Source organism: Dama dama, chromosome 29 (genome assembly GCF_033118175.1).
Source record: "Dama dama isolate Ldn47 chromosome 29, ASM3311817v1, whole genome shotgun sequence".
Lineage (NCBI taxonomy): Eukaryota > Metazoa > Chordata > Mammalia > Artiodactyla > Cervidae > Dama > Dama dama.
Genome location: NC_083709.1, coordinates 69,467,903 through 69,494,469, shown reverse-complemented (window position 1 = coordinate 69,494,469; position 26,567 = coordinate 69,467,903). Strand labels below are relative to the sequence as shown.

At 48.8% G+C, this 26,567-nt stretch overlaps 2 protein-coding genes across 2 annotated transcripts; both read left to right on the top strand.

Moving 5' to 3' along the window:
• Nucleotides 1–1,472: 1,472 nt before the first annotated feature.
• On the top strand, nt 1,473–25,902 carry TRIM14 (tripartite motif containing 14). Its single transcript, XM_061132555.1, has 6 exons — nt 1,473–1,720; nt 4,311–4,406; nt 11,473–11,706; nt 15,651–15,813; nt 19,766–19,858; nt 22,504–25,902. Exons 1-6 carry the CDS (start codon nt 1,505–1,507, stop codon nt 23,037–23,039), a joined length of 1,338 nt encoding a protein of 445 aa, XP_060988538.1. The 5' UTR covers nt 1,473–1,504; the 3' UTR covers nt 23,040–25,902.
• LOC133048794 (SS18-like protein 2) lies at nt 15,858–19,858 on the top strand. Its single transcript, XM_061132558.1, has 2 exons — nt 15,858–18,704; nt 19,766–19,858. The coding sequence occupies exon 1, from the start codon at nt 17,658–17,660 to the stop codon at nt 17,889–17,891; it is 234 nt and encodes a 77-aa protein (XP_060988541.1). The 5' UTR covers nt 15,858–17,657; the 3' UTR covers nt 17,892–18,704; nt 19,766–19,858.
• Nucleotides 25,903–26,567: the final 665 nt, after the last annotated feature.

Here is a 26,567-nt window from a genome sequence, read left to right as displayed (position 1 = left end):
TAATGTCTTCTAGGCTCATTTACTTAGAAAATGTTAGGATTTCCCTTTCTAAGTCTGAATAACATTTCACTGTACATACATGTACCACACCTTCTTTCTCCAGTCATCCATGGATGGACACCTTTGTTTCCATATTTTGGCTATTGTAAACAGTGCTGCTGTGACCATGGGAGGCAGATAGCTCAGAGATCCTGACTTCATATTCTTTGGATAATCACCCAGGAGTGGGATTACTGGATCATACGGTAGTCCTATTTTTAATTTTTTGAGGAACTCCCATAATGCCAACTGACATTCCATAGATGCTGAGACTTTAGCGTGGGGGCAATTGGAGTTTCCAGAATGGTTTCTCACAATTGCGGGAATGGTTATGTCTCTCGGGGAAATCAGGCAAGAGAGAATTAAGGGAAAATGAAAAATGTAGGTAATGCACAACATCCCAGAAGGCCACAGCCAACTTTGGTCCCACCCACAGGGCCGCAGTTTTCCTGATCAAGACATGGGTCACTTAGCGGGGGAAGCCCACCTCCTTTCAGGTAGCCCATTCGACGTGACCCCCATTTCTGCTGTGGCTGCCTCTGGGCCAGACACAGCCGGGAGCCCAGGCCTGAGCATTCATTCACTGCCGGGGCAGATGGGCGGGACGGCACGGTGCAGTCCTCAGGGAGCTGACGCGGCGGCCGTACCCGCCACCCCCCTCCACTGACCCTCACCCCACCCCACCCCAGCATCCCCACCCCACCCCCCTCCACCCCAGCACCCTCCACCCCACGCCCAGCACCCCAACCCCACCCCAGCACCCCCACCCCACCCCCAGCACCCCACCCCACAGCCTCCACCCCACGCCCAGCACCCCAACCCCACCCCAGCACCCCCACCCCACCCCCAGCACCCCACCCCACCGCCTCCACCCTAGCCCCCGCACCCCCACGCCCAGCACCCCAACCCCACCCCAGCACCCCCACCCCACCGCCTCCACCCCACGCCCAGCACCCCAACCCCACCCCAGCACCCCCACCCCACCCCCAGCACCCCACCCCACCGCCTCCACCCTAGCCCCCGCACCCCACGCCCAGCACCCCAACCCCACCCCAGCACCCCCACCCCACCCCCAGCACCCCACCCCACCGCCTCCACCCTAGCCCCCGCACCCCCACCCCCAGCACCCCCACCCCACCCCCAGCACCCCACCCCACCGCCTCCACCCTAGCCCCCGCACCCCCACCCCCAGCACCCCCACCCCACCCCCAGCACCCCACCCCACCGCCTCCACCCTAGCCCCCGCACCCCCACCCCCAGCACCCCACCCCACCCAGCACCCCCACCCCACCCCCAGCACCCCACCCCACCCCCACCCCCAGCACCCCCCGCCGGCCTGCGAGCGGCGCCCTGCCACCCGCCCTTCCCTGCCGGAACTGTGCGCGCCCCGCCCCAGCGCCCAGCTTTCGATTCCCCACAGGCCTCTCGCGGCTGCTCGGCCGCGGCCCAGAAACTTGGGGGGCGAATGGCGGGCTCGGCGGTGCTCAAGGGGACTCCTGGGGGGCTGGGCCCCGCGGAGCCCGAAGACGCGCGCGGCGGGCGCTGCTCAGAGCACGGCGACCGCGCGGCTGAGCTCTTCTGCCGCCGCTGCCGCCGCTGCGTCTGCGCGCTCTGCCCGGTGCTCGGCTCGCACCGCGGCCACCCGGTCGGCCTGGCGCTGGACGAGGCGGCGCGCGTGCAGGTGGGGACGCTGGGGCGCCAGCCCCGCAGCGACGGGCGGGGAGGGGCGTGCCGGGTGCCCTGGCAGTTCCCGGGGGACCAGGACCGGCAAGGCGGCCCGGGGACCGTCTCGGCGGCCGACCTGTGTTCAGAAAGAGAGACTGAGGAGGGGCACCGGCGAGCCAAGGCCATCATTTAAGCGTCAGAAGAGGTGGGTTTGGGAGTAAGAACTTGGGCGCCCGGCTGGCCGGGTATCCTGGACCTCATCCACCACGGTGGGTCCACCCCACGGCCTTTGGACCTAAAGAAAAGCTGCCTTTAACAAAGACGGAAAAACCCCTCCCGCTTAGAAAACGACTGTTTCAGGAAAGCCACACACACGCCTCCTCCGGTTTTCCCTCCTGGAGTTCCTGGGAGGGGCTGCGGACCCCCTGGCCCTGGGGTTGGGCCGGCCTGCCCTTCCCCCTCCCCGCGCCCCGCGCCCCGCGCCCCGCGCCTAACAGTCAGCTGGGAGCTAGGTCAACCGTTTTCAGACAAAAAGAGGCTTCTGGAGGCAGAGGCTGGGCCTTGAACCCAGGACTGCTCCCCACGGGCCCAGTCTCACTTTGGGCCCATCCATGCTTAATCCTAATAGTGGAAGGGGGCTCTGGACTCCTGTTGCCGCCTGGTGGCCAACTTGTCCAGTGACTGGGCAAACCCCTGCAAAGCCCTCTTTGGGCTAGATGGGTGCTCCCCTCCCTGATTTGATTCTACCACTTTTTCCTTCAGGAAGCCGCCTGTGATTCATCCAGTCCTGCGGCCATTCCCTGCACTTGACTTAGCCGTTGTGACTTTGAAGCTAATCTAGCGGGTGGAGCCCAGGATTCAAGGCTTTCCTCTGCCTCCTAGATCTTCTTTTTCTTTTTTTCTTTTTGTTTTATTAGTTGGAGGCTAATTACTTCACAACATTTCAGTGGGTTTTGTCTCCTAGATCTTCTTTTTCTTATCTATAAAATAGTAATAACAATAGTTCCTCAAAATGCTGTTTTCAGAGTTAACAAGGCTGCTTTCAGAGATACGTCTTCTAATAGGTAGGTCCACCTCCCTCTTTTGCATCCACCCACCCATTCATTCCTTAGACATCCATTCAGCTTCTACCCGTGCCTGGAGGCAAGGAACAGAGCAATTCTTCCCTGACCTGGAGGCGTTCCTTGGCTAGTAGGGGAAGAACAAACCGGTGACAACACAGTAAGATAAGGACTGTAATCGGGGAGCCTGAGGCAGTGGTCAGTGGGAGCCACAGAGCAGAAATGTGAACCAGGGGCTGGAAGCCCAGGAAGAGTTCCTGGTGGGGGTGGGGGTGGGGGGGGTGCCATTGAAACTGGCCATGACAGTAAGTGGGGCTTCACCAAGCACCTAGACAGGAGAGGCACGCTGTGACTGGAGGGCTCAAGCGCCAGGATGCCACGTTATCCTTGGCTGACAGACAGGAGGTTGACCAGAAGATTCAAGGGCGGTGGGGGGTGGGTGGATGGAGGATGTGTTCCTGGAAGGCGGAAGGTGAGGCTGTGGCTTATCCTTGGGTTACTGTTGTGTTCCCACGCCCACCGCTCACTCCCAATCCGCCGCAGAAGCGACACCTTCTGAGCATTCTGTGTGCCAGGCACTGAAGCAAGCACTGTGTGTCCTCATTCTTTACAGCGACTCCGTGGGGTTGTCCCCCCCCCCCACCTTTTTTTTTTTTTTTTTCTCAGCTGAGGAAACGGAGGCTTAGAAAGGTGAGGCCACTTGCCTAAGTCATGTGGAAGGGGAGCTAGGACTCAGATCCAGCAGGTCCTGTCTGACTCTGGGACTTGGGCTCATACATAGCTAGCTCCAGCTCTCCACTTGAAGCTGGCAGCCCCTGGTAGTTTTGTTCCATTCAGCAAACACTTTAGGGACACCCCCTTGTCCCTGTCGGGGAGCAGGAGCCAAGAAGGGAGCAGATCTGCCCTCTGAAAGTTCATAGTTGGTCCAGCACATAGATGAATGTAAGGTGAGCCGCAAGAAGGTGAGGTGGAGGTAAGGTCACAGCTGCAGGGGGCACCGCAGAGCAGGTCTTTGAAGAAACGGCAATTGCAAAGAGCAGAGACATGGAAGGGAGTCCGGAGCCATGTAGGTGGGAGAGGGACCTCTTACACATGCAGGCCCTCTGCACACCAGTCCAGGCCAGAGGACCACAGACCAAGCCTGGAGGGAGGTTCCGTGAAGGCAGCTCCTAGAACAGGCCCACTGCATAACAGTACTCAGGATTCACTCTAGAAGTGCATGCTCTTCGGCTGACCCCAAGCTGCTTCCCTAAAATCCTGTTAGAGGGCCTGGAAAAGCAGGTCCCAAGTAGGACTGTTCTAGAAAGAAGGGAACACCTCAGGGTTCGGAGAATACCTGATGTGGGTCTCTGAGGATCAGAGGGGCCCCAGTTCCAGCTCAGCTTCCAACTCACCTCATGACTTTGGGCAAGTCGCCATACCTTCTGAGTTTCAGATACCTCCACTGAAAAATATACAGGGGTGAGAGGAGATGACCCCTGGGGGTGACTTGTTATCTCAGAAGTGACAACATTAAGACTTTCGTCCTAACTTTTTCACATACAGAAATTCACCCAAGAGTGTTTAACGCATTTGGCGACCAAGAAGCAGCAGCAAGTTGACAACATAACCCAACTAGAAGATGCTGCTGAGAAGCTCAAGGCAAGTGGGGGCTTCTTCCTGATCCTGGTCGAGATGTCCACTTCTCTGCTCCGGCACAGGGTTCTCCCCAGTATGGAGCCAGGGAAAAGGAAAACCAACCTCAAAGTGGGGTTTGGTGGGGCCTGGAGCTTCTGTAATTTAGGGGACCCCTTTGAAGAAAAAGAGCACAAAATTAGTTGCAAGACCATGAAGGGGTCATTCTAGAGAGTGGCCTGGGGCTTCTCGTTCATTAGCTTTGCAGTGAATCTGCCTCTACCCGGAGCCCTAGCCTTGTCCGGAAGCGCCTGACAAAGTGGAGGAATGGCCTGTTCTCCTTCCATCGCCAAGGCCCTCCTCTTGAACAGACTAGTCCTCCACCCCCTGCACCCCAAATTGCCTTAAGCAAAGAAAATATAAGGTAAGGAACATGCAAATCACACTTTCAGTTTCACTGCTGAAACAAAGGAAATAGGTTTAAATATATTTCATGACATGTTTTTCAGGCTTATCCTGTCATAATAATGTTTACTTAAGTGGATTCTTCTGTGAGTTTTAGGTAGGAAGTTAGGACTGACATGATCCTAGCTGCTGTTTTAACTGTGAGAATGGTATCATTGCTCTTTAGGAGCCTTTTAGGTGAACTTGGCTAGTCCCTTCCCTTCTCAGCCACATCTGCTGCCTCCTCAAAGTGAGGGCTGGGGTGGGATGCCCTCCCAAGGCCTGACTCACTGAGGGCTCTGTGAACCCAGACTGGCTACCCCAAGTCAGGCAGTGAGACTGGCTCTGACCATGGGAGTAGTTAGCACCCAGACTAGGCCAGAGAATTGGCCCCCTGTTTGTCCAACATCCATTATCTTTTGAGTGACAGCCTGCCCCAGTTTACTGAGGACAGATGTCTTACACCTGTGGCCCTGGCTTAATTATTAATCATGTCATCTTCAAGAGCACGGCTCTGGGCTCAGGCAACTGCATCAGTCTAAGACAATATGGGAACTAAAAGTTGGCACACCCAAAGGGATAGGGGAGGTGCTTGGGGATGTTTAGACCCGAGAACAGGCTCACTGTCTGTAAATCTCTGAGCAGATATAGTCTGGAGACTCCCAAGGAAAAAGTTAGTGTCCATGTGGAAAGTCTTAAGGGGGGCAGGTTTCAGCTTAATCTAAGGAATGGTTGTCTTTGAAGCTTTCCCCAACTTTAGTTTTCCCTAGTGGCTCAGACAGTAAAGAGTTTGCCTGCGATGCAGGAGACCCGGGTTTGACCCCTGGGTCGGGAAGGTCCCCTGGAGAAGGGCATGGCAACTCACTCCAGTCTTCTTGCCTGGAGAATCCTGTGGATGGAGGAGCCTGGTGAGCCCCAATCCATTGGGTCACAAAGAGTTGGACACCACTGAGCGACTAACACTCACTGACCCAACTTAAACTTTATTTTGAAGTAATTACAGGTTTCTGGGAAGCTGGAAAAGCAGTGCGTGACCCTGAGTAGATGACAAGGTTCCTTGCCCCTTCCCCAGGCCAGCGGATAGACTTTTTCCGGTGCCTGGTCCATGGAGGGAGCGGCCCTCTGCGCGTCTGGTCTGATGCGGTCAGATGGCCCTGGTCCCACTCCCGCGGGAACGATGCCAGGTGCCCAGAGAGCCCTCCTGGGTGACCCGGGCTCCAGCATGCTGTGGCCCTCTCACGCCCCTCCACCTCCAGCCACCCAGTCACTCAGCGCAGCTCCTGCCTATGGTTCTGACACTGACTTCCTCTTTGTTTGGGGGACCTGGGGATTTCCTTTCTGTTGTTTGTTTGATTGTGGGTTGGTTTTTTTTTTTTTTTTTTAAGCTGGTCGTGTAACTTTAACATTTGCTCAGCATTTCCATGTGCTTGAAAGTAGTAGGAAGGAAGATTTCCCATGTCTGCTCCTTCTCCCTTTTTTGACTCAACTATGTCATTTTGGAGAAGGAAATGGCAACCCACTCCAGTGTTCTTGCCTGGAGAATCTCATGGACGACGGAGCCCGGTGGGCTACAGCCCATGGAGCCGCAAAGAGTCGGACACGACTGAGCGACTGACACAGACACACGCGTCATTTTGGGCTTCCCTGGTAGCTCAGCTGGTAAAGAATCTGCCGGCAATTCGGGAGACCCTGGTTCGATTCCTGGGTCGGGAAGATCCCCTGGAGAAAGGGGTAGGCTACCCACTCCAGTATTCCCGGGCTTCGCCGGTGGCTTAGACAGGAAGGCTACAGCCCATGGGGTCACAAAGAGTCGGACACGGATGAGCGGCTGAGCGCAGTGCATTTGTCATTACGGGGTAGGGTGCTGTGGTTGTTTTTTAAGATCCTAACCCTGTCCTATGTTATTAAAAGTTGTTTATCAGTGTTGGTATTAGAGGCTGTATGTGCCATTATATGGCTCAACCATGACTCATGAAACCATTTTCCGAATGTTGAACATGTAGATCGCGTCCTGTTTCCACTCAGGTGAAGCAACACCGCAGTGATAACTGGCACCTGATTTATTTCCTTTGGGACACGTTCCCAGCGTGAGTCAGCTGGCTCAACAGCCACAGGCGTTTGTGGGGGCCCTGGTGCATTGTACCAAACTGCGGCCGGCGCGCGCAGGCCTCGTGGCAGAGAGGTCTGGGGCAACCACGCCCTTCCGTCCCTGCTTTCTCAGAGGCAGTACCAGGGCAAAGACCATCAGCCTGGAAATTAACCCATGAAACAGCTTGGTAAACAAATTAAAACCAATAAAGTTCATAACTGGCCAAAGTCTGCTGATCAGAAGCCAACAACCAGGCCCACCCAGTCACGCCTTTCCAGAGAGCAATCAAGAAGGGCTTGATCTTGAGTCCCCACCCAATACCCTGTAAGTGATTTTTCCTGAATAGGCTCTTTGCTTCCCCATCACGGCTCTTCAGGGGGCTGATACATCCAGGTGTGGGGAAAATCAGCACTTGCCTGCTGCCCTAACTTTTTACTCAAACTGGGATAAGATGACCATATATCAGAGTGGTTGTAGTCTTCTTTCAAATCTTCCAAATTTTCTACAGCGAGCTTTTGATACTTTTGTAAATGACAACAAAAATGTATATAGATACACAGTGTATAGAATCCTCCTGCCAAGCAGGAGACGTGGATTTGACACCTGGGTTGGGAATATTCCCTGGAGAAAGAAATGGCAACCCACTCCAGTGTTCTTGCCTGAGAAATCCATGGACAGAGAAGCCTGGTGGGCTACAGTCCATGGGGTCGCAAAGAGTCAGACATGACTTAGCGACTAAACAACAATATATATAATATATATATAGTATATTGGTTCACTTTGAACTGATGTGGCCCAAACCAGTGTACTTCTTTGTTTCATTGCCAGAATTCTCTCAGTCTTTTTTTTTTTTTTTGAAACCATATTGCATAATCAGTCTCAGGCTGCTTACACCTTAAGTTTTCTGTGTTGAGATTTATAACAATGTGTACTGTCATTAAGCTTATTTTGTATATTCTTCTTTAAAAAGTGCATCTGTGGACACTGCTTGGAGTACAGGTTTGTTGGGAGAAGATATTTGCTCTCAGTTTCTAGAAAAATGTCCTCCACGTACATACGTTGCCTCCCAAATGTGTTGATAAATCAAGGGTTTAGAACACATTTTCTTTCCTTCAGTCAGTCATTCAACAAAGATGTGCTTTCCAGGCTTGCTGACTCATAGAAACCATGTTGTAGACTAATTCCCAAGGTAGCCAAAAACTGTTTAATCTCTATGGCATGTGGTGGCATAAGTTAGACTCAGAGCCTGACCGTGCGTAGAACATTGTATGGGAAACACAGACTTTGGGAACTCGTCCCCTAGATCCTGACAAACCACACATTCTTGCCCAACCAAGGAGAGAACGTGGCATCACAGGGGAGCCTGCTCACCCCCACGCCTGCCTGGATACCAAGGATCTTCTTGCTTGTGGGCTGTATAAATGTTTGGTCTGAGGAAAGATACTGGCCTAATTTTTTTTATGATTTTAGTTTTTAATTGCACTAGTAATACATAAACACATCTCAGTTTTAAAAATTTAAATAGTGTATTAGAATATAGTGTAGAACTTTGGAAAGTACAAAGTGAGAATCCCTCTTGACCCTCTCCCCAATCCCACACCTCTCCCCAGACATGACCAGACAGATATTTTAAAATGCACTTGGCAGACATACAGATGAAGATATCCATATATGTTTTTTCTTTTGTGATTTTTTACATAAATGAGACCATCCTGCATGTATTATTCTGCAGCTAGCCCCTTTTCACATGATGTCTTGAAGAGCTTTCCACGACAGGATATATAGGTCCACTGCATTCTTTGTGTGTGTGTGTGTGTGTGTGTATGTGTGTGTGGCAAAATACACATATAAATTACCATTTTAACCATTTTTAAGCGTATAATTCAGTGGCATTAGTTACATTCACAGTGTGGTACAGCCATCAGCCCTGTTTTCAAAACTTTTTCATTACCCTAAACATAACTCTGTCATCACTAAGAAGTGCTTCCTGTTCCCCTCCCACGAGCTCCTGGTAACCTCTGGTCTACCTCCTGTCTGTATGAATTTGACTAGTCTAGATATTTCATGTCAGTGGAATCATACAACATTTGTTCTTCTGGTCTGGCCTATTTCATTTAGCATCATATCTTCAAGATTCTTCCGAATCATAGCACATATCAGAACACTGAATTCGTTTTAATCACTGGATATTATTTCAGTGTGTGAATGCGGCATAATTTGTACAATGAACATACATACACTTCTCATATTGAAACTTTTATCCAACTTTTCTGTCGCCAACAAGGCTATAGTGAGTGTCTTGTTACACAAACCTCTATGCACATGTGAAGACATTTTCTAGGATCAATTCCTGCAAGAGGAGTTGCTGCATCACAGGATTTAAGCATTTAAAATTTCGATGTTATATCACCCTCTACAAATTCTAACAGCTACTAACAGACACCGCCACTCGCGGTGTATGTAAATGCCTATTCCACACACCCTTACGGATTCTTGATATTATCCATCAGTTAGCACTTTTTCCAGTCTGATGGCCAATATATACACTTCCCTGATCTTGATTGTTTGGGATGCTGAGGCACCTCTTCATATGTCTGCTGACACTTGTGTATCTCTGGTCCGTTTTTAAATGGAGTGATTTATACGTTATGGACAGGAAGCCTGTGTAGTTGGTCACCTGTCATGTAGCTTTGTTTACGCTGCCTTGCCTCTCGCGAAGCGTTTCTTTTTTCATGTGATCCAACCTGTCATGACTCCCTTTTTGCTCTGAGTCTTGTGGAGGTCCTCCCTTCCCAAATTTTTAAACATAAAATTGTTCTATATTTCATTTTGATAGGCTTATTATTTTTTAATGTATAGTGCCTTAATTTATTTAGAATAGTCTGTTTAGCTTTTATTGTGGAAAACCTCAAGCATACATACATAGATGTCATCCAGACATATAATTTCATCGGTAAAATTCTGAGCATATTACCTGTATCTATAAGATAAGGACTCATTTTTAAAATCAAGTATCAATTTTAAATACATAAAAAAGTATCATTTTAAATCGGTATCATCATATTAATATCATATTATATGATATATATCATATTATATACATCATATCATATATATATCATATATATCACATTATATTAAGATGATATTAATATCACCATATTAACAATGGCTCCTTAATATCATCAACTATCCAACCAGTAGTCACATTCCCAGTTGTTTTATAAATGTTACATTTTGTTTGTTTGAATTACGAGTGAAATAAAGTTTTCAAAATGCAGTTGATTGGTGTATTTCTTAAGTTGATGGTAAACATGCTCCTCTGTCCTCCACGTGTCTTCTAAATTATATCTCTAAGTTAGATCTAGAGGCTTAATCAGATTCAGATATACATTTTTCACACGAGTACTTCACAGGTGGGGTTCTGTCTGACTTTATGTTTGTATACAGAATAAAGTAAGTATCTAATAGTTTTATCAAATAGATGATTAATTGCATGCTGTACCAATACCAGCTCTTGAATTATATATAATTATATAATGTATATAATATTAATATATAATTATATAAACAATTATACATATTAATATATAATTATATATGATTCAACAAATACATATATTTATACTTTTCTAAGCTGTTCTTTCTCTCGATCTTTTTGTCTGTCCCTAAACCACGTGGTTTTAAATCCTGTACCTTCACAGTTCGTTTTGACTTCCCTGATGGCTCAGACAGTAAAAAGTAGGCCGGCAATGCAGGAGACCCGAGTTCCATCCCTGGGTCAGGAAGATCCCCTGCAGAGGAAAAGAACAACCCACTCCAGTGTTCTTGCCTGGGAAACCCCATGGATAGAGGAGCCAGATTGGGCTGCAAGTCCGTGGGCTCGCAAAGAGTTGGACATGACTTAGCGATTAACAAGGCAGCTCATCTGCATAGATCTTCTATTTATTTATCTTTTGTCTATGCCATGAGGCTTGCAGGATCTTAGTTCCCTGACCAGGAATCACATGCGGCCCTTAATAGTGAAAACATGGCATCCTAACCATTGGACCGCCAGAGAATTCCCCTTCATTGATCCTTTAAAAAACAGTTTTTGACTTTTCCTGTGCTTATTCTCTCTCACAGTAAATTAACATTTGGTTAATATGCATGTTAAGACTTTGATTGGGATTGTATCCAATTTATACAGCAATTTGGAGACAAATGACATTTGTATAGTAATCAATCTTCCCAGACAAGGATATGGTTTTTCTTCCATGCATTCAGATTCTGTCTTTCCATACAATTTTATGCTTTTATTTATCTAGGCCTTTACAGTTTTTGTTGGGTTTAATTTTAAAAATTTTGCTGTTTTTTCTGCTGCTTTAAAAATGATCTTTATTTCTCCATACATTTTCCAACGGGTTATAGCTAGTACTTAGGAAAGCTTTTTATAAAAAAGCTAAAGTGCTGAACTCTCTTTTTAGAAGTTATAATAGTTTCTTTTCATGTTGGTTATTTTAGATTTCCTGGTTGGCAATTATATCATCCACAACTGGTTTTGTGTTGTTTGTTTTTTAGGCTCAGGCAGAGTCAAGTAAAACCTGGCTGACCGGGAAATTTACTGAACTCAGATTACTACTTGAAGAAGAGGAAGCTCTGGCCAAGAAATTCATTGATAAAAACACACAGCTTGCCCTGCAGGCGTACACGGAGCAAATCAAGTCTTGTGGGGAACAAATTGATGTCATGAACACTCTGTCCAACAGGGTCTGGACGATCAGCCAAGAAACTAATCCCGTACAGCTGCTGCAGGTAATGCTGGGTTTCCGCTCCACAGTGGACTCTGGCCGCCGTTATTTCATCTTGGTTAATGTGGCGCTGAACACGGGGTTTATACGTTGAGTAAATACACAGAGAATTGCTTTGCCAGCACATAGACTTCCGTGCCCCCACGCAAGTCAGAAGATATACATTGTTAGGAAGATAATATACATCTTGGACTAGTTAAATGACATTATCAGCCACCATTTTTGAGGGCTTCTGTGTTCCAAGCACTTTAGGTATCTTAGCTCTAATATTTACTAAGAACTCTGCAAATTGGACATTCTCACCCCATTTTACTAAGGAGAAATTGAGGCTCCAGGAGATGCAGGAAGTCATCCAAGGTCATACAGCTGGTAGGTGGTAGATCAGGGATCGGGTCTGTCTGAATCTAAAGCCACAAGACATTTCTGCCCGGTCCTCTGACTATACAGTCTTAATGGAAACATCACTCTGGGAAAATCAGGTATCCTTGCAAAATCTACTAAGCAGACTTCAAGAGCTGAGTCACAGTTTGCTCAAAGGGGAGAGAAGAACGGGCCTCCTTGGCCACGGGGCTCTGTTGGAGGCTATTCTACTGAAGGAGCATCTAAAAACTAGTCCTGTGATGCTCACTGCTATTCTGAGTGAAGCGTGCTGTTGAGGGTGGAGTTCCTGTCTTCAGGGAGCCACGGGAGAAGCTCTTCTGTCGGTGAGAGTGAAAGTGTAGTCGCTCAGTGTCCGACTCTTTGCGACCCGTGGACTATAGCCCACCAGGCTCCTCTGTCCATGGGATTCTCCAGACAACACTGGAAGGGGTTGCCATGCCCTCCTCCAGGGGATCTTCCCAACCCAGGGAGCGCACCCGGGTTTCCTGCAGTGCAGACAGATTCTTCACCATCTGATCCACCAGGCTCCTTTTCTACTCATCTGACTCTTCCTCTTTCTCTTTGGCATAGCTTCTGGGAAGCTCAGAGCCAAATATGTTCCATATAGCTGGAACAGACTTTGTTCATATAGTTTGTGCCTCATCTCACTGCCTTCTAGCTTATATTCTTATCCTGGTTCTTCTCTCTTGGCTTCACTTTTCTCAGTAAAGGCAAATTGTGCAGCATTAGATAACTTTTGTAAGATGTTTTAAAGGTTTGTAGGATGAGAGTACAACTAAGTAAAGATGGCACTGATAATAACCACAGATTAGCACGGGCTCTGGTTGCAAAATAAGGCAGGGAAATAAGTCAGTACAAAACTAGTCAAGCCAGTCCCTGGAGGATATTTCCACTCTTATACCTTTATGTGGCCTTGGTCAGTTCAGCCTGTGAATCGCTGTCAAATAATAGCAACAGTAGCAACAAAAAGCCTAACAATTTTCTGGGTGAGGTGCTCTTCCAGGCACTTTAGACATTGTACTTGAGAAGCAAGATGCAGAGGGATACTTTTCTTTCTTTCTTTTAAAATGATGATACACTTAAGAATATCTACTGCAAAGGAATGCTTCCATGGAGAAGAGTGTTAATCTTTCATCATAGATACAGTTTCAGAGCTTTTTTTTTTTTTTTTAAATTCCCTGGTTCCAGAGTTACTGATTATCATCATTAATTGTTCCTTTGATTTGCTCACTCTTTCATCTAATATACACTGAACAACGTGATTACAACAGGCCCCTGCTTCACATTAGGAGCTTTTGGGTGGGGAAATGTGCTCAGAAATATTCATAACATAACATAGCTCAAATTAGCAAGTAAAGGTGTGTCCAAAAAAGTCCAACTCTGTGTGGGGAATCAGGGAAGGCTTCCAAGAGGAGGTGACAGGGGCGCTGGTGTGAGAGGATAAGGAGGAGCTCACTGGGTGTATACAGAGGGATGGGCAGAGAGGACACAGCAGGCAGGAGGAGCCATGTGCCTGAGGGAGCTCGGCAGGCTGGAGAACCGCTTGGGTTCAGCCTGGCTGGAGGCGGGGCAGGGTTACAAAAGGGGAGGGGTTGTTAGGAGATGCAACTGGGTAAGGAGGCCAGGGTTAGTTGACGAAGGATCTTACGTGCCTAGTCATGGAGCTTAGACTTTGTCTTGTAAAGAGAAAAGGGGTCAGGGGAATGTTTGGGACCGAGGAATGACATGGTCAGATCAATGGTTTAGAGAGGTCACTGTAACAGGTTGGAGGATGGACTGGGCATGCAGGACTGAGGCTGGAAGGGAAGCTGGGAGGAGACCACAGGTATCCAGGAGAGAGACGACGGTGGGCTGGACCAGTGAAGGGGCAGTGGGGATGGGGAGAAGCAAGCAGGTTTGAGAGGTGTGACAGGATTGGTGATTAGGGGAATCCAAGATGACAGTTGGTTTCTGGCAGAGAGATACGTGGCTATATGGCTGTTCTTTGAGTTTGCAAAGGCAAGAGGTAGATATTCTTGGTTTCATTCATTTATTCCATTATGAACATTTATCAGGAACCTTCTATGTGTCGGGCTCTGTGCTAAACGCTGCAGTTTGGTGTTACCAGGTCGTCCCGTTTGTCCCTCACCCCCCATCTTCCCTCTTGGCCACCGTCTGGCCACCCAGAGCCGCCCCCTGCCCTCTCTGCCAGTGCTCTGACTCCCTGGCCAGCCCTCTGGGTGTGACCTTAGCCCTCTTTCCCCACAAATTCCCTTCTCCCCGCCCAGATGAAGACCGGCTCTAGACTTGTAGCTTCCTAGGCAGACAGGGCTTAGAGAGTATCCACATCCCCTCCCGAGGCCCAGCATCTCTCCTGCCGACTGCTGAGCCACCTTCCTGCCTTCCTTCCTGAGGAGTCCATCTGCCCCTCCCATCTCAGGCAGCACTGCCAACCAGCGGGGCCTGCTCGCCTAAGGCAATCTGCTATCTTCTAAATCCTTGCCTGGGACTACTCTCCAGAAAGTGTGGACACGGATCTTAGGTGCAAACAAGAAAATCCTCTGTAACTGTTTTAAGCAGGAAAGCAGTTTCTGAAAGTATTAGGTAGCACACAGGATCTGCAGGAGGGCCGGAAAGTCAGGATAAAGACCAGGCCACAGGAGTGAAGCCAAGGCTATGGCACAGGCTTGCTCCAGTGTAGACCCCACCGCTTCTCCCCGGGGCGAGATGTCACTGGCTCACACCACCGACCCAGGGCCGCCCCCAGAACCTACGCCTCTGCTGCCCATGACAGCCACACGCCGCTGTCCCACCCACCCTCACTTCCACATCCAGAACTTGGAGTGGAGATGCTGTGGGTGCAAGGGGGATCAAGACCGTTTTCAAGCTTCTCCTTAGCAAAGCCACACTTGACGCAGGAAGGTTATTTAATAAAAGGCACTGCCCAGACAGAAAACAGGACAGCCCCCCACTGTGGTGGGCACGCCCCCTCAGTTCGCTTTCCGGTTGAGCTTCCAGAGTCGTTGGCTTTCATTTTGGGGGACATGGTTTTCTGTTCCCCATTTTGGACATGCCCCAGGAGCGCCTCCCCCCAGGAAAACTGGCCCCTCCTTTTGTTCCCCTGGACTGCAGACCAGTCCCTGTCACAGTGTCTGTAAAGCTCTGGGGCCCCTTTCAAGGCGGTGAGCTCAAGGCCAGGGCAATCACCCTGCCTCCTCCCTCGCCCCCGACGCTCAGAGTGGACCTCAGTACACAGCGCAGGGAGGGAGTACTGAGGGTCGGCTGGGTGGGTGGGGCCTCCTCCTGGGGGCGGGGTCTGCTCCTGGGGCGGGGTCTGCTCCTGGGGGCGGGGTCTGCTCCTGGGGCGGGGTCTGCTCCTGGGGGCGGGGTCTGCTCCTGGGGGCGGGGTCTGCTCCTGGGGCGGGGTCTGCTCCTGGGGGCGGGGTCTGCTCCTGGGGGCGGGTCTGGGCTGGCAGCAGGGCTCAGGGCCGGGTGGGCCCTGTGCTCGCGGGCTGGGTTTGTCCCTGGCGTGATGGTGGAGACTGGAACACGGCCCCAGGCGACCCTGAGCCCCGCGTGCCCTGGCAGGAGTACACGGCCGCTGAGCAGCAGGTACAGCAGCAGATGAGCCTGGGGGAGCTGTGCCACCCCGTGCCCCACTCTTTCGAGCCCGTCAAGAGCTTCTTTAAGGACCTCGTGGAAGCCATGCAGAGCCTGCTGCAGACGCCGCTGGATGTCCGCCTTAAGGAGAGTAAGTCACTGTGTCCACCCTTGGGTCCTTCACTCCCCTGGTGCCGTCACTAGAGGTGGTGCAGTCAAGTCTGAGTCATGTCTCTCCCGCACAGAGGCCCAAGGCTGGGCCCAGTCCTCCCTGCCAGCCTCACCTCCTATGGTCCCGAGATGGGTCCTGTCTCTCACAGCCGCGCGGCTCTTCTCCTGCCCCTCCCTCAGTCGCTCCCGGGGTCCTGCCTCACCTCAGCTATGCCTGCACTCAGCTTCCAGCTGGACGGACCAGCTCCCCCCACCTCCTCTGCCTGGTCAAGACTCACAGCTGCCCTTACTTGGGAAGCCCTTCCATGGGCTCCCTTGCTCGCTCAGCCGTCCTGGGCCCTCTCCATCTCCTGCCTGGGGGTGTTTGTGAGCTGGATACAGGGGCCCTTCTCTGCCTCTTAAATGCCTGGAGGGCAAGAACCACTTTGGGTCCATCTCTGAGGTCACCATAGGGCCTGACACAAAGCAGCTGCTCAGAAATATCCATCCCTTCATCTCTGTTATTAGGGTTCGTCCAAAACAGTCATTGAGCCCTGTTATGTGCTGGGCGCGGCAGGGTACAAAACAGTGATCCTGCCTTTGCAGGGCTCAGTCTTTTAAGGGGAAGACAGCCAACTAATGAATACGTATCAGCAATAAGAAGGGCCTTGAAAAAATAATGCTGAAAAAAAAAAATTTTTTTTTTAAATGCTGAGTAAGGAGAACAGAGGGTGCCCAGGAGAAAGAGCTATCTTCTGTGGGGAAGTGGGGAAGGCCCCTTTGAAAAGGGGATGTGGGAGCTGACTTGAAGCATGGGCCGGAGAGCTTAGTGGTCACAGGCATGGACTCTGGAGCCAAACTGCCTGGGTTCCTATCCCAGGCCCACCACTTCCTAACCCTGCCATCTTGAACAGGGCAGTTATTTTCTATGCCTCTGTTTCCGCATCCATAGAATGAAGATGATAATATAGTCCCATCTCATAGAGTTGTTGCAAGGATTAAGTGGGTTCTTACATGTAAAGTGCTCAGGCGTAATAAGCACCTGTGAGCATTAGCTATTATTGTTACTGCTGCTGTTATCTGGGGGGAAATGTCTTCTAGGTAGAGGGGAAAGCAAGTGCAAAGGTCCTGAGGCATAAGGCAAGGGTGAGTTTGACTTGCTGGGGGAAGAGCAAAGGGCAAGGGGCGGAAGCAGTCAATTGGAGTAGATGTAGGCACAAGAAGGGAAGAAGAGAGAGCGATACCAAGGAAACTTCAAAGATTTTGAACTGAACAACTAGAAAGAAGCTGTCATATTCTGAGATGAAAAAGAGCGCTTAGAATTGGAAGGAACAGCGCTTTTGGCTGTCTGAGTAGCACCATAGGGATTTGCAAGAGCAAGTGCTTGACAAAAGGCAGCAAAAAGGAAGCCAAGAAGAAAAATGAGTGGTTGATCCGTTTTCTAAGAAAGGTGGTGAAAGCAGCAGCTATGTTCCAAATAAGAAATTTTGGAAAAACCCTAGTCACAAGAACTCTAGCAACCCAAATTGCATCTGATGGCCTCGAAGGTCACCTTTTGAAGTGAGTCTTGCTGATCTGTAGAATGATGAAGCTGCGTTTAGAGAATTAAAGCTAATTCCCAAAAACGTGTCGTCACTCAGTCATGTCCGACTCTTTGTGACCCCATGGACTGTAGCCGAAAAGGCTTCTCTGTCCATGGGATTTTCCAGGCAAGAATACTGGAGTGGGTGAGTGTATCCTGGTCCCTGCTGCGGCCTTAGTGCGCCTGGAGCTGCAGGTCCGTTCAGGTCTAGATGTGAGGGCATCTGCCCGGCCTGAGGCCGAGTTCCACCCTGGCTTCCCGGGATGTCGGTGGCTTTCGTACCGGACTGGCTGAGAGGGAAGGCAGAAGTCAATCAGGAGACCATCCAGCGGCTCCTGGAGGAGAATGACCAGCTGATCCGCTGTATCGTGGAATATCAGAACAAAGGCCGGGCGAATGAGTGCGTCCAGTACCAGCATGTGTTACACAGAAATCTCATTTATTTGGCTACCATCGCAGATGCCAACCCAACCAGTGCTTCAAAAGCAATGGAATAGTCTTCCAGTTGGCTGTTGTGAGGAGTAATTGAATGTGATCTATGTCCTATGAAATGGATATTTGCCAACTCAACTGCTTAGAATGTGAATGGAACCTCTGTGGCTCTTTTAAAAATGTGAAAATGTGAAGAAAGCTACTAACTTAACCATATTCTCGGTATAAATATTTAATAATTAAGTGGATTCCCTCAAAAAAAAAAAAGAAAAAAAGAATACTGGAGTGGGTTGCCATTTCCTTCTCCAGGGGATCTTCCTGACCCAGGGATCGAACCCAGGTCTCCCACATTGCAGGCAGACACTTTACCCTCTAAGCCACCAGGGAAGCTCCAAGATGTTAAGGGCAAAACTGCCTTTCATGGCATGGATCTTATCCATGTCAAACTATGCTCCATGATCAAAAAACGGCAGACCATGATTGACGCGCAGGTTGATGGGAAGATTACCAGCGGTCATTTGCTTCATGTATTCTCTGCGCTTTGCTAAAAAGCACAAGCAGCACCCCCGCCTGTATGTGGTAGATGCCTTCATCACCCCCGTTTGACAGGTGAAGAAGCTGAGGGTCAGAGAGGTTAATTGACTTGCCCTAGGTCACACAGCTGGTGGGAGTCGAGGCAGAATTCAGACAGACTGTGGTCCCAGGGGTTGTGTTCTCTTCCGCGGGAATCTGTTTCCTCCTCATCCACCTCCAGATGAGGCCGTCATTCTCACTATCACAGGTAATACCGAGAGCTACTGCCTCCCAGGAAGGCCCCGAGGAGATGGGGGTCTTGCAGCACCACTGCGCTTCCCACATCCCGCCTCACCGCCCTACCTGTGAGTTCCACAGACACTGCAGGTCCAACAGGCTGAAATGGAACCCAGCATCTTCCACCCGCTAACCCCCAAACTGCTGCTTCTTGCCTCCAATCTACTCTTCATTCCCTGCTCCCAGTAGAGTCAAGCCTTGGAACTTGTACCACTGCAGTATATCCTGAACCTGGCTCATTTTCCATCCCTGCTGCCCCAGGTCAGCCCTGAGCCTACCCACAGGATGTGTCTACTCTCAGCCTCCCCCGTCCATTCCCCATCAGAGGGAGCCTTGGAAATTCTTCTGCTCATGTCTACACTCCTTCAAACACCTTCCTTGGCTCCTCACTTTTTACATAATACTCCAAGCACCTGTCTTTGCTCCTGCTATATCCTTGGGAAAGCCTCTCATCCTTTTTCTGGGTGTCCAAACCTTCCCCAAATCTCTAAGGGCCAGCTGAGGTGCTTCCTCCCCCAGGAAGCCTTCGCTGACCCTTCTAAGCCCTGGAACCCTTTCATGTCTCTTCTTGGATCCAGAGCACTTTCTGCCTTGCAGTATAGCTCAAGCACTCCCATTTCTCTCCTCACTGACCTGACTGAATTGTTAGAGACAGGGATTGTGACCTGGGTTTCCCCTGAACTCTCTTTTACCTGGATGAGTATGACCTTTTACCTGGATGAATATGACCTTGCTGAGGGCTCAGCTTTAATTTCCTGTTTTCTATCTTTATCCTAGAGTTTGCACGTCTGCCATGAAATTGCCCCCTTCCTTGACCATTGACTACGTGGTTGATTCTCAGCATGGTCCTGGAAGCTGCAGTTTCCTCCCCATGTCCAGGGCTCACTCACACTGGCCTGCCAGTGCTTAATTTGCTTCCAGTCTTGGAAAGTGTGCCTCTCTGTAGGTCTGAGCCTTGTCCTGGAGTTTTCCTGTTACTGTGAATTTGCATTTCCTACTTAAATTTGCATATGCCATTCTTGGGGGAGAGATTATGTGAATCTCCAGTTCTGTAATATTTTTAGTAATGTTTTGTAGTTTGTGCTGCTTGCCTAAACGCCAGGCACTGATTTCTCACAATTCATTACAGGTAGGAACTGTCAGCTCTCGGGCTCCTCCTGCGTCAAGCCGGGTTCCTTGTTGAAAACACGCCCTTCAGCAGAGCGATCACTCTTCTTAAAATGTAAGACCCCAGGTGTGGGGAGAGAGGAGAGAGGGTGGGGTGTAATGGTGGGGAGGGAGGGTCACTGAAGTTGAGGGGCCTCCCTTTTTTCCTGAGAGACACACCTTTGTTTTTTTCCAACCCTTATTATCAGCTTTTGTTTTTATTAATGCAGAAATAATACATGTTCACTGTAGAAAACAAAATTTTTTAAAAGAAAATCACTTATAAATCACTGAAGAGCTTCGGAAATTTTTCTGCTTACCTACCAAGCAGACACGTAATAGTAGATAATTACTACTATTTGCCCTTTTAACTTTCTTTGGCATATCTATATATACATACAATGATAAATATTTAATATATATATATTTTACAAACATGGTGTCATACTATACACACTGTTTTGCAATCTTTGTTTTCATTTACTGATATATTATGGATATCTTTGTTCCTTAAAAAACTACAAGTAATGCATGCTTCTTGTAGAGAATTACAAATTACTTATATGAAAAGAAAACAATTGCCTCCCCCAGAGATAAATGTTAGTATTTTGGCATATGTTCTTTCAGACATTTTAAAAGTACATGTGTGTACAGATTTTTTAAAATGGAATCATATTATAGAGATTCTTGTGTAATTAAAAAAATTTAATAGTATAGGTTGGACAATTTCCTATTTCAATAAATACAGATATCATCTTTTTTTTTATAGGATACATGGCATTCCATTGAGTATGCCATGTTTAAATCAATCTCATACATTATGACATTTAGGCTGCTTTACATGTTCATTTCTGTAAACAATGCTACAATAAACATCCATTCCTGTACTTATTTGTTGAATTAATAAGTGATTGAATACACCTTAGTTCATTTTTGGATTATTTTTTTAAGAGTAATTTCTCAAAGTGAAATTACTGGGCATGTATTTTTTTAAACTAATCGCTAGCAGATATAAAATACATTAAAGAATACAAATCAAAGGTGTACAGCTCAATGATTTTAAAAAGTAAACACATTCAATAACTTCCTTCAGACCATGAAATGGAAATTTCCAGCTCCCAGAACCCTTCTTCATGCCAGTTCACTATTCCCAAAGGGTAACTACTCTCTTGACTTATAACAATATAGATTACTTTTGCCTGTCCTTGACTTTTATATACTTAAATCACTCAGCCTGTACTCTTGTATCTTCTTCGACAGAACAACACAACATCTGTGAGATTTACCCATATGATTGTGTGTAGCAGTAGTTTGTTGATTTTCACTGTGGTGTAGTATTCCATCATTTGAACATAGCATACCTAGTGCTTATTGATGGACATTATGGATTGTTTCAGCTTTGGCCTATAATGAATAATATTGCTATGAACATCCTTGTACATATCTTTTGATGCAACTATATGCATTTCTGTTGGATATTTACCCAGGAATAGGAGAAAAGGATGTGCACTATAACCACTACTATGCAACATTGTTCTAGATGTCCTAGAGAGTGCCTTGAGGCAAGAAAAAGAAATGTAAGCTATAAGGATAGGAAAAGAGTAAAAAAAGACCATTATTCAAAGGTGACATGATTGTTTACAAAAAACCCAAAATAAGCTATCAATTAGAGTTAACAAATGAATTAGGAAAGCTGCCAGATGTAATGTCAGCATACAAAAATTAATTGTATTCCTATGTATTGGCAATAAACAATTAGAAAATGAAATGTTAAAAAACATTTTCAGTAACACTTTCTAAAAACTTAGGAATAAATCTAACAAAAGATATATAAAACCTCTCTTCAGAAAACTTCAAAATATTACCAAGAAAATTATCTGGTAGTTATCTACTAAAGTTGAACATCCACATGCCCTAAGACCTAGACTTTTCTCTAACTTCATGTCTCCAAATGTGTATAATGCAACAAGAACTGTAACTGGGAGTTCAAATCACCACCACTTTTCTGAAGGACAATTTGGCAAAGGCCTTAAAAATGCAATCATTCCCATGGACCCAGCAATTCTTTTAGGAATATAGCCTAAATAATCAGATATATAAAAATGGATTCATTAGTGTTTTCAAAAGTCTTCTTAAAAGTTTAAATATTTTTTTAAAGCAGGGGGAAGGTATAGGTTAAATTCTAATTCATCTATACATAAAAATCTTAACGTTGCCATTTAAATGCTCTTATAAAAGAATATTATACGACGTGGTAAAATGTTCATAAATACATCAATACATTTTAAAAAACAAATTACCAAGAGTCTGTATGGCATGACACCAATGTTAAGAAAAAACCAAAAAAGAAAAAAAAAGAAAAAATAAAGAAAGGAAAAAAAAAGAAAAGAAAAAACCATAAAGGGGCAAGTAAAAAAAGTTGGAAGGACACTTAAGTGTTAAAATAGTGATAGGGTTATTTTTAAATTTTTAGAAATTGGCAACAAATTCCATTGTACAAAATTCAAGCTGTACAACGGATGCGCATTAAAGTGCTGTCTCCTCCCCGTGTTCCCCGATCACCTCCCCACTGGTGATTTGCGTGTTTCCAGTTTTCTACCGTGAACAAGCGCAGGACAGCCGGCGCTCGCGCTGCCGCGCTGCCGTTCTCCCGGGGGCGGGGCGGGGCCGGGTCACTGGCCCCGCCCCTCAGGCCTGGCCCGGTGTCCCCGCCCTCCGCAGACGCGCGCACGCCCTGTCTGGACCGGGACACGATGCACGCGCGCTTGCGCCTTTCTGCTGACCTCCTGACGGTGCGCTGCGGACTCCTCGGCCGCCTGGGACCCACTCCCGCGCTGCGTTTCGACGCGCTGTGGCAGGTGCTGGGCCGCGACTGCTTCGCCGCCGGCCGCCACTACTGGGAAGTGGACGTGCAGGAGGCGGGCGTCGGCTGGTGGGTGGGCGCGGCCTACGGCTCCCTGCGGCGCCACGGGGCGTCGGACGCCGCCCGCCTGGGCTGCAACCGCCAGTCCTGGTGCCTCAAACGCTATGACCTCGAGTACTGGGCCTTCCACGACGGCCAGCGCAGCCGCCTGCGGCCCCGCCACGACCCTGACCGGCTCGGCGTCTTCCTGGATTACGAGGCCGGAGTCCTGGCCTTCTACGATGTGACGGGCGGCATGAGCCACCTACACACCTTCCGGGCCGCCTTCCAGGAGCCGCTCTACCCGGCCCTGCGGCTCTGGGAAGGGGCCATCAGCATCTCCCGGCTGCCCTAGTGGCCGAGACCCTAGTGAGCGCCTTGGGCTCTCCACGGCTCTGCTCTCACCGCATCCAGACGGAGCTGGTCTACGGCCTCCGCCGTAAGCGTTCCCATCCTCTCCCCCACCAGTCCTGGCCTGTGCTTTGTACAGCTCCTCTCCCAGTAGGCGAGTTGCCAACGAGCCCTAAGCCTGCAGGTCCTCTCCTGCTGCTCTCTCACGCGACCTCGCCACCGCCACCGGGACACGCACACTACACTGCTTGTAGTTCAGGTTCCCGAAAGCACGCAGCCACAGCTGAGCCTTAAGCACCCTGACCATGTCAGTGAACATGATCCCCAGCATCCGCTCACATAGCACCCAGAACTGCCTGGCACACGGTAGGCGCAAGGTAAATATGTGAATGAGCGAGAGTCGCTAAGACTCTTCTATCCCTTAATGTCCCTTGGATCTGCTTCCTGCTCTTCACTCTCCTTCAGCTTGTCCATGTCACCTCCCTTACGAGCAGCTGCAAGAGGTTCTTACCACCTCCTGGCCTGAACACTTTCCCAAGCTCATTTTCTGCCTTACAGCCAGTGATCTGCCTGTAACCTCATTTTATTTCTTAGAACTATCAAAAGCTTCCCAAGGACTACAATGGGGAGGGGGACGGGGGAATCACTTTACCCTAGCATTCAAGACTTTTCTAGTCTGCCCCAAAGTACATACCCTTATCTAGCTCCTACTACTCTTTAAAGAGACCCTTCAATCAGAACTGGGTCATATGGTTCCACCTGTATATGCTTGCCTTTGCCGTTTCCCATACAAACACATTTATACAGGAAAGCCCTTTCTTCTTTTTGCCTGTCTGTCTGCCCCAGGCTTAACTGCTCCAGGAATTCTCCCCAAACCACAAGAAATCCACAGTCTGGGACCTGTCTTTCCAGTTAGATTGGAAGATTTCTAAGGGCAGCTATGTCCTACGCCCTCCTCACCCTGAAAAATTCAGAATGTCCCTTCCCTCCAAGGCAGTGAGTTGATGACCACTAGCCAACTGCTAGTGAATCAAAACTGCTGAGTTGGGAGGGCCTCACAGATCACCCAGCCTGACCTCATTGTACATTTGGGGAGAGTAAGGTCGTGAAAGAAAGTTGCCTCAAGTCACCCACAGAGATTAAGGACTGGGCCAGCACTCAGCCATGTGTCTTTGGCCCAGCCCTTCCAGCCCAGCTTTCAGCCTGAAAGATTCTACTGCTTGTTCATATCTTAGGGGATGTTGGGAAGAAATCAGCAGATGACTGTTGCTAAGCAACCACAGGCAGTTTTCCCAATGGTCTTGGAATCAAAAGGAGAGGAACTCACCATGAGTGGGGTTTGGGCAGCTCAGGTATCCCTATTTTCCTCAGGTCCAAAATGTTGCCAAGGAAATGCGGAGAGCCCCTGCTTTCCAGAAAGTAGAGATGTTGTCAATAGAGAAGGCTTAAATCAGCAGGATTTCCCGGGGAAGTCGGCTCCTCCGGGAGGGAGGGAGGGAAAGGCCTCTTTCTCGGGTCTGTGCCTCGGTTCTGAACGTTCAGCGTCCTGTTTGTCAAGTCCCTTACGTGGTTTTGAAGTTACACTGTCCTCAGTTATCTCCTTAGGTGCTTGGCAGGAGGGCAGTGGTAGGATGAGGAACATGCAAGGCTGTGTCTCCCTTGGGGTTTAAACAGACTGTCAGTGCATTAGTTAGTTTGAACCATATAAAACTGCCCGTTTCCAGTGGTTTTTTATTTTTTTTTTTTTTACCTAAAAACAGTACTTTGATATGAGGCAGTATAACACGAGTAGAATACAAGGCAGAGAGGAACCTCGAAAGTGGCTTTCGTCCTAACCAAATGATTTAAACCTCCAGCTTGGCTAGATGTGTTAAACACTGCACTCCAGGAAAAGGGAAATTAAGTCTACTGGGGATGGCCCAGAGCTGAATTCTGACAGGTAGAGGGCATTCCTGAGAGAGGGAGATGGGTACGCTTGACCCCACATCTCTGTTCGTCTCTGCGCACCAAGACTTATTCCCAGACTCACAGCCACAGGGCCCAAGTAAAAATCCTTGCTATTTTGCCAGGCACTGTTCTAATGCTTTACAACTATTAACTCATTTGATCCTTACATCACCCCTAGGATAAAGATAGTTTGACAGTGGTACACGTGGCAAAACTTAGAGAATGAGTAACATGCCCAATGTCTCACAGCTAGTGGTGGGGCTGGGGTCTGTACGCTTCCACCGTGTTTGGGGAATGCAGCCAGTCTCTAGCCGGTGCCTACTTGCTCTGGCCCCTCTCATGAGGCCTGTGATGCCCCGCTTTTCCCTGGTTACACTGTGGGATTGAGTCTGCCTTGGGGTTACCTTCCGTGGGCTCTGAGAGGAAGTCTTACACCCCGAGGGAGATTTGAGGTTTTGGGACTCATGTATTGTAGCAGGAGTCAGAGCTGAACTATAAAGGACAAAAACTGCACAATCATTTGTGACCTCAGGCTAGTCACTGTACTTGGGAGATCATCTGTAAAGTGGGATTAATGACCCTACCTACCAGTGCCGTGAGGCTCCAACGCGCCCAGAGGATGTGAACTACCCTGAAAACGACAGTGCCGTACCATGCCAGGGCCTGTTAGCATCCCAGCGGGGCTCCTGTTGGGCCTGGCAGTGCTGACACAGCCTATACTCCTAGCCGCCATCTGGCAGGGGCAGGCGCCTCCGGCAGCATTCGGCACAGGACTGAACCTTCTCGGGGTCCAGGTCTGAAACGGTGCCCATCACTTACTGTCTTTCAGACTTGAATTTGTAGAAATTTTTTTATTAATAAGAGCAAATTGCTTGCAGATGTGGTTTGTTTTAATAAAACATGAATACCATCCCTTTTAACCATGTTCTTCATTGGGAGTTTGTGTTGCTTCGAGTACCCGGCACCTAGGCCTGGACGGGGCCTTGCTCATCTCCCACCCCCTCCACAAATGCCTTGTTGCGGTCAGTTGGTCCCTGATGGAGTATCTCTAAGAGCAGGAGGTGGTCACTATTTCTAAAGGTAGTTCACTAAGTTCTTGCTCATGTGGAAATAAATCCTGCCTTCCAGCTGTTCCTATCCAAGATAATATTATGTAATTTTTGATTGACATCGAAGCCATCTGTGGTCACTTACTAATATTTAGAGATTTCAGGGACCCTCCATCATCTCTTCTGTTTCTGCAGTTCTTCTTTGTCAGGGAGAAGGGGACAGTGATGATAGCCTGCAGGAGGCAGCCTAGCAGAGGGCACAGAGATGGCCCGGCACAGCCAGGCCGGGTGGACAGAGCCCATGCCGTGAGGAGGAGACCGCCTGCCCAAGCAGCCAAGCTGCATATGAGGTGGGGTGGATAAGCGTTAAGAGTGAGAGGGCCAAGGCTGAGTTCCCCATGTCCTGCTCTGATGCCTTCCGTGGCTTCCCATTGCTTATAGAATGCAGTTCAAAGTCAGCAGGCTTTAAGCCCTTGCGTGCTTCCTGACCACCTTCCAAATCTTTTCCTTCCTCTCCATGTGGCCATCCCTGCCCA

What these genes read in the sequence shown, in the direction of transcription:
- TRIM14 (XM_061132555.1), top strand. Translation starts at nt 1,505, where the DNA reads ATGGCGGGCTCGGCGGTGCTCAAGGGGACTCCTGGGGGGCTGGGCCCC. An exon ending in ATCCCGTACAGCTGCTGCAG is followed by an intron (nt 11,707 to 15,650) that starts GTAATGCTGGGT and finishes GTGCCCTGGCAG; the next exon opens with GAGTACACGGCCGCTGAGCA. An exon ending in GGATGTCCGCCTTAAGGAGA is followed by an intron (nt 15,814 to 19,765) that starts GTAAGTCACTGT and finishes AATTCATTACAG; the next exon opens with GTAGGAACTGTCAGCTCTCG.
- LOC133048794 (XM_061132558.1), top strand. Translation starts at nt 17,658, where the DNA reads ATGTCGGTGGCTTTCGTACCGGACTGGCTGAGAGGGAAGGCAGAAGTC.